Source organism: Durio zibethinus, chromosome 18, assembly GCF_047325235.1.
Source record: "Durio zibethinus cultivar Kanyao isolate XHJ-2024 chromosome 18, ASM4732523v1, whole genome shotgun sequence".
Lineage (NCBI taxonomy): Eukaryota > Viridiplantae > Streptophyta > Magnoliopsida > Malvales > Malvaceae > Durio > Durio zibethinus.
The window spans coordinates 22,585,920-22,604,767 of record NC_143179.1 but is presented as its reverse complement, the minus strand read 5'-3'; the positions used below and the strand labels follow the sequence as shown (position 1 = coordinate 22,604,767).

The following is an 18,848-nucleotide window of genomic DNA, read 5'->3' as shown; positions in this document are numbered from 1 at the left end:
TAATTGATCACTCTTCTGGTTTTAGGTATGGCAAATGTACTTGTGGAGATAAATAGTGAGGAGGGAAAGAACACCATATTATCAACTCAATAATTAATACAAAAACTTGAAATGACATTGTTAAGAAACTTGGAATTTGGAAATAGTTCATGTAGCTAGTAAGCTTTGTAAACAGAAACCAAAATTTTTGCCTCAAAAAAAAAAAAAAAAAAAAAAAAAAACAAGGAAGTGCACTTATCCCATAAACTTTGGAAACTGTACAATCTACACTGAGCAGTTCAGCCAATGGTGAGATGTTGTTTAGCTATCCAATATTGATTGGGCTCTAGCTGGACAGTTCCGATCTGAGTAACCATAAATAAAAAGAAAACATTAATTTGGAAATAAACGGTAGAGAATGCCAAGCATATCAAGAGCGCCATCTGAAAAAGGGTTTCAACCTCTCCTTAGACATAGAAGTTTCAAAACATTTGCTATGATATTATGGAGCAAGAGTATAGTAACTCGCGCTGACTGAACTATTATTATCAAGCCAAAAAAGTTGAATCAAGTATATAAACCCAGCTTCCACCAAGTTTATCCAGTTGCCACTGAAGAAAGTATACCTTTGCATTTTCAACGCAAACAAAATCTTTGAAACATGCTTCCGTCTGCGATGTGGGTTCCATAAAACGGCATCTGACCAACTGCAAGGGCAAATCAGAAAGATGAGGAAACTTTTGACTCTACTCTAACAAAACAGAGATGTGAGACTTGGACTTGCATACTTTGTATTCCGGATAGATATTACATCACCTTATCAAGGTGCACCGCATCAGGAGAATCAAGATAAATGCAATCTACAAATCCAGGAAAAGTGATAACATCCCTGAATTGTAAATATAACAGTTAGAAAATGCAGCAAAATTGTTTTCATGAGTCTTTAAAACTCATTCTCAAACAAGTTGGCTAAAAAGTAGAAATATAAAGAAGACATAGTTAATATTAAAGGTAAGAACACCTAAAAACTACAATATATTTGGTTTTAACTACAATCTTCATTCAGGCATTGAAAGATTTGAGAAACATTATTATCCTTCAACATTCAACAGTCAATATCAAGATTTAGATAAAGTCAATGAAATAAAAATTGTTTGAGTTTGGATAAAATTACAATTTGATTGAGTTAGGAACCTAATCATTGTTATAAATAAGATCCTCAAGAGATCTTATTGAGCTCTCTCTATAACACCTATAGTTCAAATATTTGTACTGAATTAGCATCCAATAACGGGTCTTTGCAAAATATACTGACCTTTCCTCCCTACCCTCAATTGGATTCGTAGGATCAGGATCTTTTTTCAGAGTTTTGCAAACTTTCAAACCTTTCACAGAAACCCCAGTTATAGATGCCTGCATCAAAATGTCCAACATCAATTTCTAACTTCCTTCATTCAAGTTTAAAGGCCAAGTAACTCAATTATAATGCCTAAGTTATAATATGCATGTCTGTATGTGTGTGTTGTCTTCCTTTTCCTCCCTTGCAAATAATTGTAAATTTCTTTTTTGCATTATCGCCAAAAAGAAATCTCCATTCCTATACAAAGTAAAGGTTAATTTGGGCATGCTAGAAGAACTGCATCTACCAACCATAGAATTAGAGGTACTTACACGAAAATATGAATGCAAGGCACTGCTGAAAGAAAATGGCTTATTGTCTGTGTTTGTAACTATTAGTTCGGTGGAAATGTTCTTTGTGTTTAGAATGACCAGGAAACACAAAAGGGAACAAACTGCCAATTTAATCAGTGAAAACGAGCCAAAATTGCATAGGAGAATCAACATATCTAGTCTGGACTAGTGCAGTACCTTTAAACTAACGCATAAATTACCAAAGAAACTACCATTGTCATCATCATGCGGGATATCTTTACCCAGCTCATACTAGTGAGCAATCAACTACAGACCTTATATCTAGCCTGAAAACTGAAATCCCACATAGCACGGCTGTAAGGACCATCTTTTAGCTCAAGAGTTACAACAGGATTGCCTTCCACATTTTCAGACCCCACAAGGGACCAATCCAGATTCCTTGCGAATCCATACTGTGAGTTACATAAGCAGTTCCAAAATTTTTTTTTAAAAAAAAAGAGGATCTAATAAATTAAAAAATAAAATAATAGTAGTTCAATTGTTCCTTTTCTTTTTCTGGATGGTCTTTTGCAGGTATAAAATAAAGATGATAGAGTATTAGAGTGGAAAGAATCACTTAAATTAACTTCAACACAGTATGTACACTACCCTGCAGATTCTAGTGTTATTCTCAAAGTGGATAGAGACTTGGGGGAAAATATGGCCCTCTGTCAGGGTCATAGTAGCATAGCACCAACCAGACCTCACCAAATTTCACTATAAGAACATGTTAAATGGCCCATGAGAAAAAAAAGAAACCGATAAATATGAAATGCAGTCGAATGGAATGCCTCCACTATCCAAATAGGAAAAAAAAAAAAGGTCAGATTTTCCAATATATTTTTACTACAAACTTTTTATTTTGGTAATGAAACCATTTAGAATCACTTTCTTGCCCAAAAATACAACAATAATCTACTTTTTTAATTCTAGCAAGCTTTACCAAAAATTAGATTCATTTAACTTTCTAAAGACATTTTGAAATCGCAATAGCTAAAATCAAAGTAAAGAAAGTGCTGGAGATATAACCAGATTGGCTTCTTTTTGTCGAATACAGCATCAGGCCGCACAAAAAGAAGGTCTCTCCCACTTGGGAGTTTCCAAGAGGTAATGCAACCTCCAAATAATTAAATCTCAGCTTCACTACAACACCAAAAAGAAAAACCAAAACATCAAACCTGTCAAGGAACAAGCAAGTACATAAAACCATTCATTTCAGACCCGAACCAATAAAAAAAGTCGTCACCAATTAAAGCAGCAAACTTTGGGGAGTTAAATGAATTTGAAGAAGACCCAGAAAAGAAAATTTTATAAATGTGCATCCTTTTTTGAATATTTAAAGATTTGAATTTGACCTGCCATGATCAGAAGTGAGCACAAGCTTAGGTAAATTGCCTTTCCCTTGTGTTAGTTTGACACCTAAAGAAACAGCTTTCTGGTTTGAAGTTGCAAAAGCCATGCCCGAGTATCTGCAGAACAATATGAACTTTGTCGGCTTCGAAGTTTGAAGTTTTTAAGCATTAAGGGTAAACTGCATTGTTCCCTTAATTTGAAAACATGGAAGAAAAAGAAAACCAGAAACCCACCACTTGGTGGGGCGTAGATTAGGATAATTTAAGAAAGGGACAGAGAATGGTATCGAAACCATCGCCATTTTCGTCGGTTGTTAGCAGAAGGGTTTGCGCCAAAAGTGAAGTGAAATACATGCAACGAGAAAGCCATGTTACTTTAAAACCAACGATTGCTTTAAAGCTTTAGCCTCCGATCGTTTTTGTCGTTATGGCATTAAAGCCGAGTCGCATTCCGGTCACTTTGCTTGGGTTAGTGGGGGATGATGGATCCAGGGGTCAACCTAAGCCTTTGTCCAATGGTTCAACCTAAGCCCATGATTATTTGGGATTTGTCTGTCTTTTATGGGCCTACCTGAGGCCTTACCCAGATTTCTTTCGGCTCTGGTTTTGCCTGTTCTAGGCCATTGAAATTTGACATGAAAGAAGGTAACTATATTTACTTGATCAATTTTAATTAATTTGCAACAATTCAGTCAAGTTTTTCTTTTACAAAACTTCATGTTAAAGTTAGGTTAGGGATCACAGTCTCAGAAAGTTTTTCTTGTATAAAACTTCATGTCGAAAGTTAGGTTAGGGATCACAAGGCTAGTTTGCCAAAGCTTCAAAATGTGCAGCCAGAAGCTCCCTTCAACATAAATGAATACATTGGGGCAAAGTGAGAAGGAACCCAGCTGCTAAAGAATGGAAACATTGCCTTGTGAAAACAAGTCCTCCATGGCCACAGCTGATGTGAAGTGCTTTCCCTCTTCCCCATTTCTCTTCCTTTCCCCACAAAGAAGCATCCTATGGAAATCACAAACTCCTATGGAAAGAAAGAAGATATCAAAGACAATTACAAATCCCACAACTGGCATGCGTGACTGATTATCCAACTGATCACTTTTCTATTAATTTAATATATTTTTAACCATTAGAATGAAAATCATATTTTAATGCAAAGTTTAATTGACATGAAAATATTTGATCAATTGAAGATATCAACCTTTCAACTTATCCCGGACCCTACACTTATCTTTTTCTTCCTACTCGCTTTTCTTCTCTCTTTTTCCTTCCCAGAAACTGATCTTTTCTCTTTATGCTTTTTGCTTTTCTAAAAGTGCTGATAAAAGAAGGAAAATGATTTCATCTTTTTACATGATTCTGCAACTTTCTGGTTAAACCCAATCTCAACGCTATTCTCCTTTTTTTTTTTTTTTTCCCAAGTAATAATATTGGTTCCAATTAAATTTGCTATATTTCTGTCATATTTTATATAAAAATTATGTATTATAATTTATATTGATACAAAAATATAAAATAAAATTTTGATTTTCTTATTTTGATTTATAATTTTTATTAAAATTTTAAATCATATTATTTTCGTATTTTTTATTTATATCGTATCAAAATTTCAAATAAAAATAGATTGCAACGTTGAGGAAGCCAAAAATGTAAAAATAAAAAGAAAAGACAACACTCAATCTCATTATCTATGGAGAATCTTGTTGATCAATGCATTTCCTAATGATACATAGACAAGCTAAATTTTTCTTGTTCTACATGAAGAGCATACAGCACCATCAATATTTGACCGCTGAGAAGGAAAAAAGAAGATCGATCGTCATTGGGTATTTTAGGATGACCCTTGAAGGATCTAAGTCTCAGCTAGAGGATCCAAGATTATCTTATCAATTTCAACCTATTTTCCTCCATAAACAACCCCGTGACAGAAATCACATGCATGATTACAGAATTGATGTGGTTCAGCTTTGACTAAATTAAAAAAAAATCAGGAAAATAACCTTTGATTCTTTTTCTTTTCAAAGATGAGTAGCAACCCACCAAACCATAAAGGACAAGGACGAAAAAATGCAGACACGAGGGCACTGAAAGCATATACAGGCAACAAGATGATTAGAGAAAACAAAGATTGAAATAAACAGCCAAAGAACTTTCAGACAAACCTTAAATTACTTAAACAAAAGATGTTGAGTTCCCTCCTTAATCAATAGCCATAACTTTATAGAGACAGATTCCAGACGTGGGTTTTGTCGCTTTTTGCAGAACAAGTTTATTTTCCTACAGCTTTGTCAAGATTGACCAACAAACACAGCTCTTTAATTGTTACCTATAATGTTCCAACTAGATTGAATTGGATTTGATTTTTTTAGATATTACATCATATTATAAAATTTTAAATTTTGATTTAAATTTAAATTAAATTTTTATTCTATTTGAATATAATCAATTTTTAATTTGATTTAATTCTATTTAATTTGTCAGTTTTTAAATTTTAAATTTTTTATTTTTAAATATTATTTTCATATAAAATTTTAATATATTTAAATAGATTTTAACATAAAATTATTATTTTTATTTTATAAACATTTAAAAGATATATAAAAAATTAGATATATAATTTAGTTCGATTTAATTTTCTTTTTATTTTTCACTTTTCAACCTGAATTTAATATATATATTTAATAGCTAACTTGATTTGAACTAAACAAAAAAAAAAATTCAAATCGAATCAAATACTATGATTTTAAATGAATTTTTAGTTTTTTTTTTCACCCTTGTATAAATTAGTGTATTTTAAAATGGAAAGACTTTAAAATTTTGAACTTCATCATTACTAATATTATTATAAGTATATATGATGACAAGCTCCAAAAATTCCACTTCCAATGGACTATTTACCCATGGCCAAAGAGCATGTCAATTGCAAGGTGGCAGCGACAGTAGGGGAAGAGAGTTGGAATTGAAAGAATGGATGCCTATTTCATAACCTTATCGAAAAAAGCCAACGCAATTTTACACACAAAATGAGGAGATTCAAGCTCGAGTAGTCCCCTTTTCATCGAACTAATTCTTAGTATTTATAAATATTATTTGAGAGAATCCATGCGCATGAAAGGAGACATGGGATCCACAATCAACAAATCAAGCAACTTGGTGCAGCTCAGCTAGGCGTGGAAAAGGATGATTCTTCCTTTTTCTTTTGACATTAAACGTGCATGTAACTAATTTCAGTGGTTATCTCTTCGGTCTCCACTATATTGACAGCCCTCGTGGGTGTAGTACTGTTTTGGCCCTTAAATTCCTTGAACTTTAAGCGTGACACAGCCAAAACCTTCTCACCTTTCCATTTCATGGTGCATAAAATAAAAATCACGAATGTATTGGTAAGACATTTGTCATACTTTGATTGAGACCAAAACAAAGTATTAGCTCATGATAGTTGATCAAACTGTTTAAGATGACGGGTTTGAAAAGATTTAAATGCATAACATTTTTGTTTTATGAGTAAAGTAGATAAGAATTTAAAATTTTAAAGTATTTTAAAAATTAGGTCAAAATGTGTTAGAAATTCATGTATTTTTCAATTTTTAAGAATTTTGTTTCTTTATTATTAGTTAAAGAAATTTAGTCCTTAAAATATTATTTTTTAAGGATTTTAATTCAATCATTAACAATATACAAGGATTAAATTTTTAAAAAATAATATTATAAAGATTAAAATTTTTTTAAATAATACTATAAGGTTTAAATTTTTAAAAATTAAAAAATACAAAGACCTATGATATATTTTAATTTAAAAATTAAAAAAATTAAACCAGAAAATATAGAATCTTTTCACCCAAACACAATTATAAGAAAGAAAAGCTATAATTAAAGTTTTCCTTTTTCTTCATCTATTGCATTGATCTATAATTAAATATTTTTTTTTATCTATTGCATGAAACTGTGAAAGCATTGTTAAGATAGTATTTGATAAACCGAATAAATTAAATATTAAAAAATTAATGAAAATAAAGAAGTCATATCAAGCCCACTGACCATCGGGAATGGGCTCCAGGACCTGCATCTGTGGACCTTAGCAGGGCTCCAATCTGACATGGGATCAACCACTAATTGAGCTCTTCTTGACATGCCTCAAACCTTTGACCCTACCCTACCAAACCAAAAACAGAGCTTTGTTTTTTACGTGGGCCCCCACTGTCCACGTATGCCTTTTGGCCACAGAATTTCAATCGACACCTCACAGGCTCTGGGCTCTTGCTGCCATCAATTTCAACGGGGGAGGGGAGGCTAGGCCAGGCCAGGCCAGGCCAGAGCGATGTCTCCTACCTTTGGGGCTTGGATTTGGTTCTATAAACCAGCTACACATTTTTTATTGTTTAACGATAACCGGAAGACAAGTCGGAGAAATTATCGGGATTTAGGATTTTTTACATTGTCGTATTTATAGATGTGAATTTAAACTTTTGTTTTGATTTTGTTATGTTCGGTTTTTTAAGATATATGTTTAATAAGTTTAAATTTTAAATTTTAATATTTATAGTTTTTAATAATGAATAACTGATTCAATTATTCATATATATCATAAAAAATATTATATTTTTATTATATTTTATATAAAAATTATGAATTATAATTTATGTTAATAAAAAAATATATTTTAAATTTTATTAAATTTATGTATAATAATTATTAAATTTTTAAATAATATTATTCATTTATTATTATTTATTTATTTTATTTTCATATTTTATTATTTATCGTATTTTAAATTATTAAATATATAAATTTTAAATTTTAAATATTAAAATTTAAATTTTGAAAATAATTTTTAAAAAATATTTTTTATAATTAAATAAATCAGTTATATTAAATCTTAAATCCATAACCTTTAATTAAAGGTACAAATTCCTTAACTCATAATAATTGGATTATTAAAAAAATAAATTTTCTTTTTTTTTCGGTTTTTACAAAATTTAAAATTTTTTATTTATTATCGATATTTTTGAAGCGATGAAATTATTAGTGGGAAATCGATTCGAAAAGCATTTAAAAAGGTTTCCCATCAAATACAGATAGGGTAAATAGAAAAAGACGTATTTCCTGAAACACTTGATTATTGCCACGTGTCTGTACATCTTGATCTTTTCACTCCTCAATCGTCAGCGAAGTGAAAAGACTGAAACATCCTCCTCCAATACAATATTAATGAAGAGATTACTTTTAACGGTTCCTAATTAAAAAAGTCACAAGTCAGAACAAAAGAATATTTATTTTTACATTATTCTAAAACCAAAAAGCCGGAAAAAAAAAAAAAAAACTTTGGATCCGTTTTAAGTGAAAGAGCTTTTGTCTTCAGAGCAGGAAAAAGAGAGAGAGAGAGAGAGAGATAGAGAGGGAGGGAGCGCTTTGGCTGACTGATCTGGGAGAAGACAGGTGGCGATGGCGGTGGTAGTGGTGGGCTCTTAGAACGCCGGCGCTGACGGTGGTGGAAGTGGTGGCACCGGCGTTAGCAATGGCATGACCATCTTAGGATTCCCACTAATAAAAAGAAAAGTTCGCCTTTTTTTACGGAAAAAGCATTTTTAATAATCTATTTCATTCCGATCAGATTTTCTTTTTTGGGTTTGTGTTGTTGATTGAACTGTGGGTTCCTAAGAGTGTCGGGAAGCATCTGAGTTTGTTCTGTTCTGGGGTTGATTGGAAACAGTCGGCTTAGAGCTGGTTTCAACAATTTTTTCTTCTCAGGTTCTTAGCTTTTTTTGGTTGATGATTCAGGTAAAAAAACGATTCATTTTTGTATATTTTTTATGTCATTTATTAGTTGTTGATCTTGGGTTTTCATTCTTTTTTGTTTTCTGGGTGTTAATTGCTTTTAAATTTTCATTATTTTTTGATCTATGGAGTTTGATTTGATGGAAATTTACTTGTGTTTAAGCTGAGATTTGAATAGTGGAGAATCTTTTTCATTTTGGTGTTTTTCTTTTATGTATATGTTATATATTTGCAGTTGAATATTGAGAGATTGATTTGGTATGCTTGTAAAAGATGTCTCTAAAGAGCATCATGCGGGAGTTAAAGGAAATGAAGGATGGGATTGGGAACATATCAAAGAGAAGAGGGAAAAGCAAGCTTTGGCGTAGCCGGACTAGATCCCATGTTGCTCCTGATCAAGCACCACCTGAATCTGAATTCGCAGAACAAAGCCCGTGGGCGAATCTACCACCTGAATTGCTCTTGGATATCATCCAGAGGGTCGAAGAGAGTGAGACAGCTTGGCCTGCTCGGGCTGTTGTTCTTTTTTGTGCTGCAGTTTGTAGGTCTTGGAGGGAAATTACAAAGGAGATTGTGAAGACTCCTGAGCAATGTGGAAGGCTCACATTTCCAATCTCATTGAAGCAGGTTATACTCTTTCCCTATTGGAAAATATGCCATTTTGATCCCTTGTGAATAAACTACTGGATATTTAGATTTTAGCTAAATTTACATCAAGGGGTTGAAAAACTATGCCCATATGTATCAGTTATATGCATCTTTGATAAGAACTTAGTAATTGTTTTTCAATCGATATTTATTGCTGTGGCATTTCTATCATGAAATGGTCATTGTCTGATAGTTGAATATTAAGAACTTTCAAATGCATGCATATATAGCTAAGTCTAAATTTTCCTAACCTGCTGCAAATGACATACATTCAACGATAGCTCTCTTGTCTCATGTCTTTATAAGTAATGGGAGTGGCTATTTTCGTATTCCTCCACTTAAAAGTTTGTTTATATCTTTTTGTTTGTGCTCATGAACAGCCTGGTCCTCGTGAATCTCCAATTCAGTGCTATATTAGAAGGGACAGAGCAACTTCAACATATCTTTTGTTCCATGGTCTGGTGCCTTGTAAGTCATCTTGTACGGATGTCCTTAGTTACTATTATTCATGAGAAATTTAAATGTACGTACCTTTATACTTGTCATTCTTATCTGAAAAAATTTTGCTCTAATCATTTTTTTTCGTTGTAAACTTGTAATTGATTTATGAAGATTTTGTGCTAGGGGTGTCAATAATTAAGTGTGACATCTTAGGTTTCTTTGAATAACCTAAGATGTCAATCTCTATCTGTTTTGATTGGAAAGCTGTGAAACATATTGTACCATTCCATTGGGAAGCTCATTGTGACATCGTCGGGTTTACTCAGCTTTGTAGTTATGTTGGTTTTTTAACATCCTTTTAGCCAAATAACATCTTCAAAAACTTACAAACCTCATTGGAGGTATCACTATTGTGAAGCTTCCTCACTTTTTGAGAGGTATTAACTTGTGTTGCTTCTTTGATTTACAGCTGAGGGAGAGAGAGATAAATTGCTGTTGGCAGCAAGAAAGGTCAGAAGGGCAACATGCACAGACTTTGTTATATCTTTGGTTGCAGATGATTTTTCTAGGGCCAGCAATACGTATGTTGGTAAACTAAGGCAAGTCTCACCATTAGATTTTTTATGATCAAAGATGATTATTCTCTCTTCACGTCTATGATGAGATATTGAATTCTCTTCAGGTCTAATTTTTTGGGTACCAAGTTCACCATATATGACAGTCAACCTCCATGTGACTCGATGATCCCATCAACTACCCGATCGAATCATAGATTCCACTCCAAGCAGGTGTCTCCAAGATTACCTGCATGCAACTACAGCATAGGTACCATTACCTATGAGCTCAATGTTCTGCGAACACGAGGACCAAGGAGAATGCATTGCATTTTGCACTCAATTCCTGTCTCTGCTATTCAGGAAGGAGGCACTGCCCCAACACCATTAGCATTCCCACAATCCATTGATGAGCAACTTTCTTCCTTACCCAGTTCAAAAGGAAAGGAACCGGTGATAGACACCAGCTCCCCAAGCGTCCCAGCCACACCATTATTCTCCCCAGTCTCAGGAGAGCCATTAACCCTTAAAAACAAGGCTCCTAGATGGCATGAACAGTTACAGTGCTGGTGCCTTAACTTCAAGGGGCGTGTGACAGTGGCCTCTGTTAAGAATTTCCAGCTTGTTGCAGCTGTTGAGCCATCACATAACATATCACCAGAAGAGCAAGAGAAGGTAATCTTACAGTTTGGAAAAATTGGCAAAGACATCTTCACTATGGATTATCGATACCCTCTATCTGCTTTCCAAGCCTTTGCAATCTGCCTAAGCAGCTTTGACACCAAACCAGCTTGTGAATGATCACCACTGGTTGGAGATCCACGTCATTGATATTGCCTTGCATCATTATTGTTATCCTTCCTCGCTTTCACCTTTGCAACCTACCAGAGCAGCTTTGTGCCAAACTGGCCCATGAATGATAGCATGTTGGTAGGAGATACACATCTCTCTCCTGTAGAATGCTTCCTGTATTTTAATAGTGGTACTATATTCTAATGGAAGCTTTTCTTGTACGGCCTTTGCTGGTCTATTCTAGCTATTCGGTGCATGGCATTACTGATCATGCAGTCTAACTTGTATGTTGTTTGATAATCTTAATTAGAATCAAAACTAAATTAACAGCAAATTGCCTACATCTAATTGTGTTATTTTCTTATTAAACATTCACTCTTGGAATAAACTCAAAACAAAGGGCTTGATGTCATGCTTAAACCTGGGAGTTCCAAACTGACAGTCTGAAATGTAAACAGAATTCTTCCCATTCTTTCATGCTCGTGTTCCCTGAGGAAAAGGAGGGGGACAAACAAACATTCTCTTTTAAGGTTCAGAATTCATGCCAAAGGCTATATGATGCATTACTTTCCCTTGATTGTTGTTGCAAATTGAAATTCTTTGCAGTTACTTCGAAAGGAAGCATTGAGATCTTAAAGTGAGGTGAACTTTGCGCAAGAGAAGGTAAAGGGAAAGTGGCGAATATAGAAAGAATAAAACTATTCATCTTTGGTGCAGAAAATTTATGTTCGGCACTTCATTACATGACATAAACTCCGTTCGTACTAAATTGGCTGCTTTAGCATCCGTCTTGGTCAAAGTTCTTTTTTTTATTACTTAAAGATTATCAAAATATGAATCTTAATCACTGAACATGATAGTCCAACATTCTATCAACAGTTGATGTGACAGTTGGCAACAAAGTTCTGTTCTCATTAGTCATTACTCGTGCCAAATGGGAAAACACCAAGTTTTGAGGTGTTTGAGGGTAACTTTTCCTTGATCAAGTAATGGTAGCTGCAATTCTTTCTCCACACCCGAAGGGAAAAGGAACTAAGGGCTCCTCTGACTTGTAAGATCTGCAGTAACAATTATGCATCTGGTGACCTGGAGAAGCGACTTTTTCAAAAACGAGCTACCATAACACATGCAAAGACTGAATTTGGTCAATGTATTCGAAACCAGGATACCACATGATTTCAATCTCAAGGTTCGGGATATTTTTGAAAATGTTCTTGATGTCCCATTCTTTAGAATTGACAGGACAGCTTCGATCCTGGTGTTTCCAGTATAAGAACAAGAACAACAATAATTGGTTGCAGAGTGATATAAAAAAATCAGAAAAGAACCTAAAAAGGGATACTATTCAATCTAGTTTAAACCATCTGATCAGCACAAGAACAAGGGAGAGAATACTGACAATATCAAGTCTTTTTCTTTCTACCAATATTGATAGATATAAAACCATCACCATTTTCCTCTGAGAAGCTCCTCTTAGTGCTTAGTTCTATTCAATCGGAGACAAGATTCCACATCTCATATTCACATCCTTTTCTACCCCCAACCAGCTATTAGGTCACATTTATTATCTCATAGTGGAGTATGCAATGAATTCCCTTGAAGTAAATTGGAATGGTTGGTGTGGAATAGGATGCCTGAAATAGAGCATTTAAACAACAAAAAGGTTTAAATTAGAATATTGGTCATTAAAAACTTTGATATTGTGCACGAGTATCCTCCCCTTAAGGTGATTTGACAAAACTGCAATTTGCAGCATAAAGCCATTGAGAAAAGTTTCGCTGCAAGACATTTTGATTAATCAGTACCCAAAATAAATGTCCCTATGTTGAGTGTAATTTTCCCCAATAATTAGGTAGAATATGCAGTTTTGTGCTCTATCTACAAACTGGTGATAATCACTAACAGCTGTATTGCAATATGGTACTAACTATTGACATTGTCATTGAAACTTAAGAAGCAAGCACACCAAATTCTGATATATCTCTGTTTGTTCAGGTCCATACTATGTCTTTGATGGCACCCCACATGAACCAAACACAAATGATGGTAGTAATTGTAATAGGAATTTGTTGATCATCATTTTTGAGGTTGCATTTGATTATCAGTCAACCTAAAGAGGAAATAATTGGAATAATTACTAGGGGCTTAAACCAATATGTAGCAAAGAAGAATTGCCAATAAGCAGATCAGGTTTTGAACTTTGAACTTCAAACTTCGCCTAATTTATTCATGCAATTACTTGCAATTGGTATCTCTAGACTGCAATATCCTCTGAAAAAAACTTTCAGATATTTTTGTAAAGAAATGAATTAGTCTCTTAATCTGCTGATAAAGAACCAACAGTCAGTGATCATGATAAACAACATTGCACCAATGGCCAACAAAAGAAACATGATCAATCCAAATACTTCAAAAGAATTGAAACAATGTTTTTGCCACTCACTGGAGGATCATTTCCGGACAATGAAAGATAAATCCAAACAGTAGGCTTAACAAGTTCCACAGTTTTAATCTCCTATAGCAAACATTCGCTTACAAATTAACCAAGCAGGTCAGAGTCCACAATTCTAAATGAAAAACTAAAGATCACAGATTACACCTTTAAGTTAGGGAATCCATCACCTCTCATCAACCTTGAAATCCACATAGAGTACAACTAGCTTCAAAAACCCTAATTTAAGCTATAAAAAAATTCCCTAGTGGATAGCTAAAACCCTCCCAAAATGTAAACTGCCATTTAAAAGTAATAGATTAGTTCAGTCCAACCTATAATTAAAGTGAAATTCTTGGGTTTAATAGTTAGTTGCCTTTGTTGATGTTTGTGGTACATTTGGAGATACAGGTTAAAACTTAAGATACAATTGGTAAAATACAAAGAAGGCTTTGACTATCTACTCCAGCATTGGATTGTTTTAAGCCTAGGCATTTTGTATTAGAAAAATGCTAGACCAATTTTCCTTGCACTTTAAACTATTGGAAAGGTAAATAGATCAACCAGGCTTTTGGGAGAGAAGGATGAGAAAGAACAGCTTAATGATGAAGAATTCAGGTGTAATCCTAGTATTTATATCTTTATCTGATTGAACTGTCTCTGATTTTTGTTCTGCAAGGGAGAGTTTGCAAGCGGCCAAAGCTTACCCAATGTAGCACAAGTTGGGCGGCAGCTGGGCCATTTCTGTCACTAGCTTCTACCTTTTCACTCACTTCTATCATCTTTCTTGCCCCCACAATGATTTAAAGTTTCCAACCGAATGCCTCCTCTGTCATTTTCTATTCCTATCAGCTTTTTATGGTAGTCTTAGTGTGGTCCAGTCCACTTTCTCTCCTCACTTCTCACTTTTACTGGCTAGAAAGACAGCTATATTCATTATATTGGGCAAACATACAGACAAGAAACATATCTCTAGTCATTATACAATGGAGATATGGAAATGTTGTGATTAATCTTATGGATGGTATATTTATTAGAATAGTGGGACTATACATGTAGAACAAGAACTTGATCATTCAGTAATTTGTTGGAATCATAGTAATAAATCCTTTAAGATGGTGAATAGTTTCTGTCAATGATAATCTAGAATCATTATTCTAGTAATATTCCAGATTATTACTAGAATATCATTGACGGTGTCCAAAAAAATAACATCTCCATCTTGATACTGCTAGGATTTCAGGATTGGTAACTATCAGAATCTTTGAAATAAATCCAGTAAAAGGGTAAATGGTAGTATAAAAAATTATATTCCATCTTGAAGTCTGGCATGATTTCAGGAATAGTATCTGCAGAAAACATGTAAACAACAAATCTTAGCAGGTGATAAAAGCAGACAGGAAAATAAGCAGATGTTTTTGCTATGTGGACTTCGGAGAATGGACAAACAAAAACAAATATATCCTCCAGGTGGAATGACTAATGAAGGAGAAGGGGACCATCGATTTTTATGTACACAGATTAATTGGAGGGAAAATAAGAGAAAGAGAGAATGCTAAAGCCACCTGTCGATGTTGGAGAGAAAAATTAGTTGATCATTCTTAATGAAACCCCATATTGTACGCATTGTTAAGACCTTGAGGATCAGTGTTCCAAGATGAAAATGGTTGCAGTTGCTGCAATATGATTTTGAGCCATGTAAGATATAACAGAATTATAAATGAAAGAAGCGAATAAAAGTAGTTAAAATCAGAGTAGGAATAATTACAGTGATGCAGGATGAACTAAAAGCTTGTTCTGGAATAGATATAGAAGCACTTGCAATTCCTTCAGTTGATGTTTGGGGAAGGGGCATTGTCGCATCTAACATGCAACTTACAGCTTCTTTTTGCAATGGGTTGAACTGAGGGCAGGTCAAATTGGCCACTGCAGGTGACTTAGCAGCTGCTGGAAAATTGGCGACATAAGCAGGAAACTTCATTGCATGATTATTTAAGCACAAGTCAGTCATAAAAGAAGTTGTACGTTGTTATCAATTTCCACCAATGATCAGCGAGAAATGACAATTCAGGAGGCTGTTTTATTACCTCTTTCACAGGAAGGTTGTCAACATTGAATTCCACACTTGGATTTAAAGCAGCAAGTTTCATAGACAAGAACTGCAAGTATATTAAATTAAGACATGATAAGTTCAAAGAAAGTTGATTTGCAAAAATGTTTTAAGGCTAAACGACCAATATGCCGATCTTACCTCAACTTGTCTTTGGAGAGATTGAACATAGTTGATTATTTCATCAAGCATTCCAGCTTTGCCTGTGATTTTGTTGCAGCCAGGGACTAAATCTTGCAAGCATTTCATCTTCTTACTAATCTTTTCCCTTCTGGCCTGTGCATTTCAAACAGATAAATGCCCTGTCAGTTAATATTACAAGTAATTTACCTTATCAATTAAAACTCAAAACTCCAAAAAAAAAAAAAAATCCTACTTACTCTTTCTGCTAAGCTGTGACTGTCAGTAGCCTGGCCACGACGTGCCCTTACATGAATGTAATCTGGCTTCTGAACCTCTGAAACCTTGGAGTTCTCCTTTGAAGGATTTCTGGAAACTTCTTTACTGCATTTTGTTTTGACCTCAGGTTCCCCTTCCACTTCTCCTTTAATCCTCCTTCCTTTACATTTATCATCTGCAACAGCCTATACAACAAAAGTCAAATGCCTTAATGACGACTATAACTGCCTTTTATTTTTATCCCCTTTGTGCTGGAGCAACTGAATCAAATTAAAAGTAGCATCTTTATCAAAATTCATACACGGTTTCTTTTATTATAATCAAATTTATTCAAAAGTTCACAATTCATTCCTGTAAGAAGCTACAACTCAGTAATTGAATAAGCTTAGAGCGAAGCATAGTAACAAACCTCTGCTTTTCTCTTGTTAAAGCTCTCTCTGCCAGTGGTGGACTCTATTTTCTCCAAAATCACACCTTCTCCTCCCTCTTTCATTAAAGCAGTCTGAGCTGTCATCTGACAGCTAGAAGTCCGAGAAATACAGTAATCTGCAGCACCCTCTGGCGGCACCAAATCCATCTTACTGATACCAAACTCTGGTCCAGCTACTGAAAGGTTCACCAATTTGTGAAAATCATCACTACCCAGATAAACTTCTGGCATTTTCAGCTCAACTAACTGTCCACTACCTAAATTCCCTCCAATCAAACCCTGAAACTGAGGCACTGAACTTACACATAATTCAACAGGATTATTATTTTGGACCACATAGTCTTGCTGCTGCAGCAGCCATTTCAACCTTGCTTGTTGTCTCTCGAGCACTCTCATGTCCATCCCGTTATAGGTACAGCTTTCCAGGGAGTGCAAACCACGTAACATCTCTGGTCAATCTCTAAGGAGAAATGGGATTTTGCTTTGTTCTCTAAAATTTTAAGACCCTTTTCCTTTCCGGGGAAACTAGTTGTTACTAAGGTGAAAGAAGAGAATGAAATGAAGAGCTGACTTAATACAGATGAATTTGCAAGGACAGATATCTATAAAAAGAGAAGGATATGGATAGAAGAGAGGCAAAGAATCACAAAAGAATGTAAGCCATTAACCAGAGCTTGTGGACAATGGGACCCAGTGACATTACCACCATGCGAGAATGTCCGTTTATAACGGAAAACGGAGGGGCTACAAAACGGAGTCCGAAGGTGGGTTGTTCAAATGAATGGTGATATTTTGAGGCTTCACATGCAGATTAAAACTTTAGATTTGGTGAGTTATCAACGTCAAAAAGTCCTTTGCTCTAAACAAACAATCAAATCAAGTAGCTTGATGAACTTTCTATTGAAGTGATAAACCAATAAAAAGAGGACAAAAACTAACAAATCTCATAATAGTATTTATCATTTTTGAAAAAAGTACGTTAGACAAGTTTCAATTTGATAAAATTTGAAGAATGGGTTTTTATTCTAGTTGGCAAAGGGATAATAAAAAAACAGGCCAAATCTAAAAATCACAGTTTAACTGTCCATTTCAAGCTTCACATAACCAAAAACAGTTTGGAATCTGGATAAAGGTCAGCAAGCAAGTAAATCTTTCTTAAATCACAAAGCAACCAGCTGCAAAGATACCTTGTAATATCTTGTGACTGATTCAGGGACAAACCTGTTAAACATATGCACTTTAACAGGTATGTATACGAGTTTTTATATAGCTTGAAGCTCATTAAAGATAAGGGGTTGGTGGCTGGTTAACAGAAAGATCTCTGTTTTCTAGGCAAAGAATATTTGCATGGATATATTGAATGGATTATAAGTGACCCACCGACAATGTGGCAGCATGAAAACAGATCCCATCAACCAGCTTTTTTTCATCTAAGAAACTCAAATCACAAGACCTAGATGACAACGAGCTTCTTCATGTTTTATGCTTATAAATTATATTTAGTTTAGTTTGGCTTGTTTCTTGGCATCCATTTTACACTTATACTGAATAGGAGTTGGTTTCATCAGTCTTTAGAGGTTTTCATGGAAGTATGGGTTGTTATTTTGGTAAGGCCTTGAATGTAACAATCTTAATCCAACAATCTATGCATCAGTTATGTTTAGTTTTCATGAACTTCATGGTGAATCAACAGTTGCTTACCGATGTGGGATAAAAAAATGTGGGACAATATCACATTAAGTCATTAACAATGATGGAGAAAGATATAGTAATGAATAATGGCTATGAGGATAAGTGATGGTAGGGTAGGAGACCATGGGTAGGGGGTCTGTTGAGAGGACCTTCATCCTTCACCAACTTCATATGGGTATGTCTCCACTGGATTTGACCATGAACTGGCTCTCTCGCTGACTTATGCCAATCAGATTAATCTCACTCTCCCAACCCCCCCATTGGCTATTGTCCCCTGCCAACTCATTGAAGTAAACCTACCAATGATCGAAACTTGCCCATCAAATTCTTTTTAATTCTACTTCTGCAAAATTCAGGTCTATGATTGCAACTGACCTTAACTCAGCGGATCCCAAAATAAAAATTGTCTATCAATTATAATAAACTCTAAAGAGAGGAAAGCATCCGATATGAACTTATCATCTTCTCCATAGAAAAGTTGAATAGCTACCAATTAACTACACTTCAGCCATATAGAGAAGTTAAAGATATTCTCAGGATTGATCATGTTTTC

General features: G+C 34.5%; 2 protein-coding genes and 1 pseudogene across 5 annotated transcripts; 1 reads left to right on the top strand and 2 right to left on the bottom strand.

Moving 5' to 3' along the window:
- Positions 1–58: 58 nt before the first annotated feature.
- Positions 59–3,273, bottom strand: LOC111300794 (uncharacterized; annotated as a pseudogene). The gene is made up of 4 exons (XR_016330077.1): positions 1,295–3,273; positions 768–868; positions 606–686; positions 59–344 (listed from the first exon to the last, which is right to left on the bottom strand). The product of XR_016330077.1 is annotated as an uncharacterized LOC111300794 (transcript).
- A 5,112-nt stretch (positions 3,274–8,385) lies between these two features.
- Positions 8,386–11,567, top strand: LOC111300053 (tubby-like F-box protein 5). Of its 2 annotated transcripts, none has more exons than XM_022895656.2 (5): positions 8,386–8,801; positions 9,072–9,425; positions 9,827–9,914; positions 10,357–10,486; positions 10,570–11,567. In XM_022895656.2, the coding sequence occupies exons 1-5, from the start codon at positions 8,793–8,795 to the stop codon at positions 11,240–11,242; spliced, it is 1,254 nt and encodes a 417-aa protein (XP_022751391.1). In that variant the 5' UTR covers positions 8,386–8,792; the 3' UTR covers positions 11,243–11,567. The 2 variants fall into 2 exon arrangements, with proteins under 2 accessions (XP_022751391.1, XP_022751392.1); XM_022895657.2 differs by having other exon boundaries at positions 9,034–9,425.
- Positions 11,568–12,734: 1,167 nt separating this feature from the next.
- LOC111300793 (transcription factor HBI1-like) lies at positions 12,735–17,260 on the bottom strand. 2 transcript variants are annotated; one of them, XM_022896406.2, is made up of 7 exons: positions 16,583–17,240; positions 16,155–16,358; positions 15,916–16,050; positions 15,752–15,823; positions 15,433–15,639; positions 15,230–15,340; positions 12,735–12,867 (listed from the first exon to the last, which is right to left on the bottom strand). In XM_022896406.2, the coding sequence occupies exons 1-6, from the start codon at positions 17,048–17,050 to the stop codon at positions 15,266–15,268; spliced, it is 1,161 nt and encodes a 386-aa protein (XP_022752141.2). In that variant the 5' UTR covers positions 17,051–17,240; the 3' UTR covers positions 12,735–12,867; positions 15,230–15,265. The 2 variants fall into 2 exon arrangements, with proteins under 2 accessions (XP_022752141.2, XP_089604125.1); XM_089747999.1 differs by lacking the exon at positions 12,735–12,867 and adding an exon at positions 14,670–15,013 and having other exon boundaries at positions 16,583–17,260.
- Positions 17,261–18,848: the final 1,588 nt, after the last annotated feature.

Coding starts and splice junctions, on each gene's coding strand:
- LOC111300053 (XM_022895656.2), top strand. Junction 9,915..10,356: donor GTTCCATGGTCTGGTGCCTT/GTAAGTCATCTT, acceptor TTTGATTTACAG/CTGAGGGAGAGAGAGATAAA. Junction 10,487..10,569: donor ACGTATGTTGGTAAACTAAG/GCAAGTCTCACC, acceptor AATTCTCTTCAG/GTCTAATTTTTTGGGTACCA.
- LOC111300793 (XM_089747999.1), bottom strand. CDS start 17,050: ATGTTACGTGGTTTGCACTCCCTGGAAAGCTGTACCTATAACGGGATG. Junction 16,359..16,582: donor TTAACAAGAGAAAAGCAGAG/GTTTGTTACTAT, acceptor TTTGTTGTATAG/GCTGTTGCAGATGATAAATG. Junction 16,051..16,154: donor GTCACAGCTTAGCAGAAAGA/GTAAGTAGGATT, acceptor TGAAATGCACAG/GCCAGAAGGGAAAAGATTAG.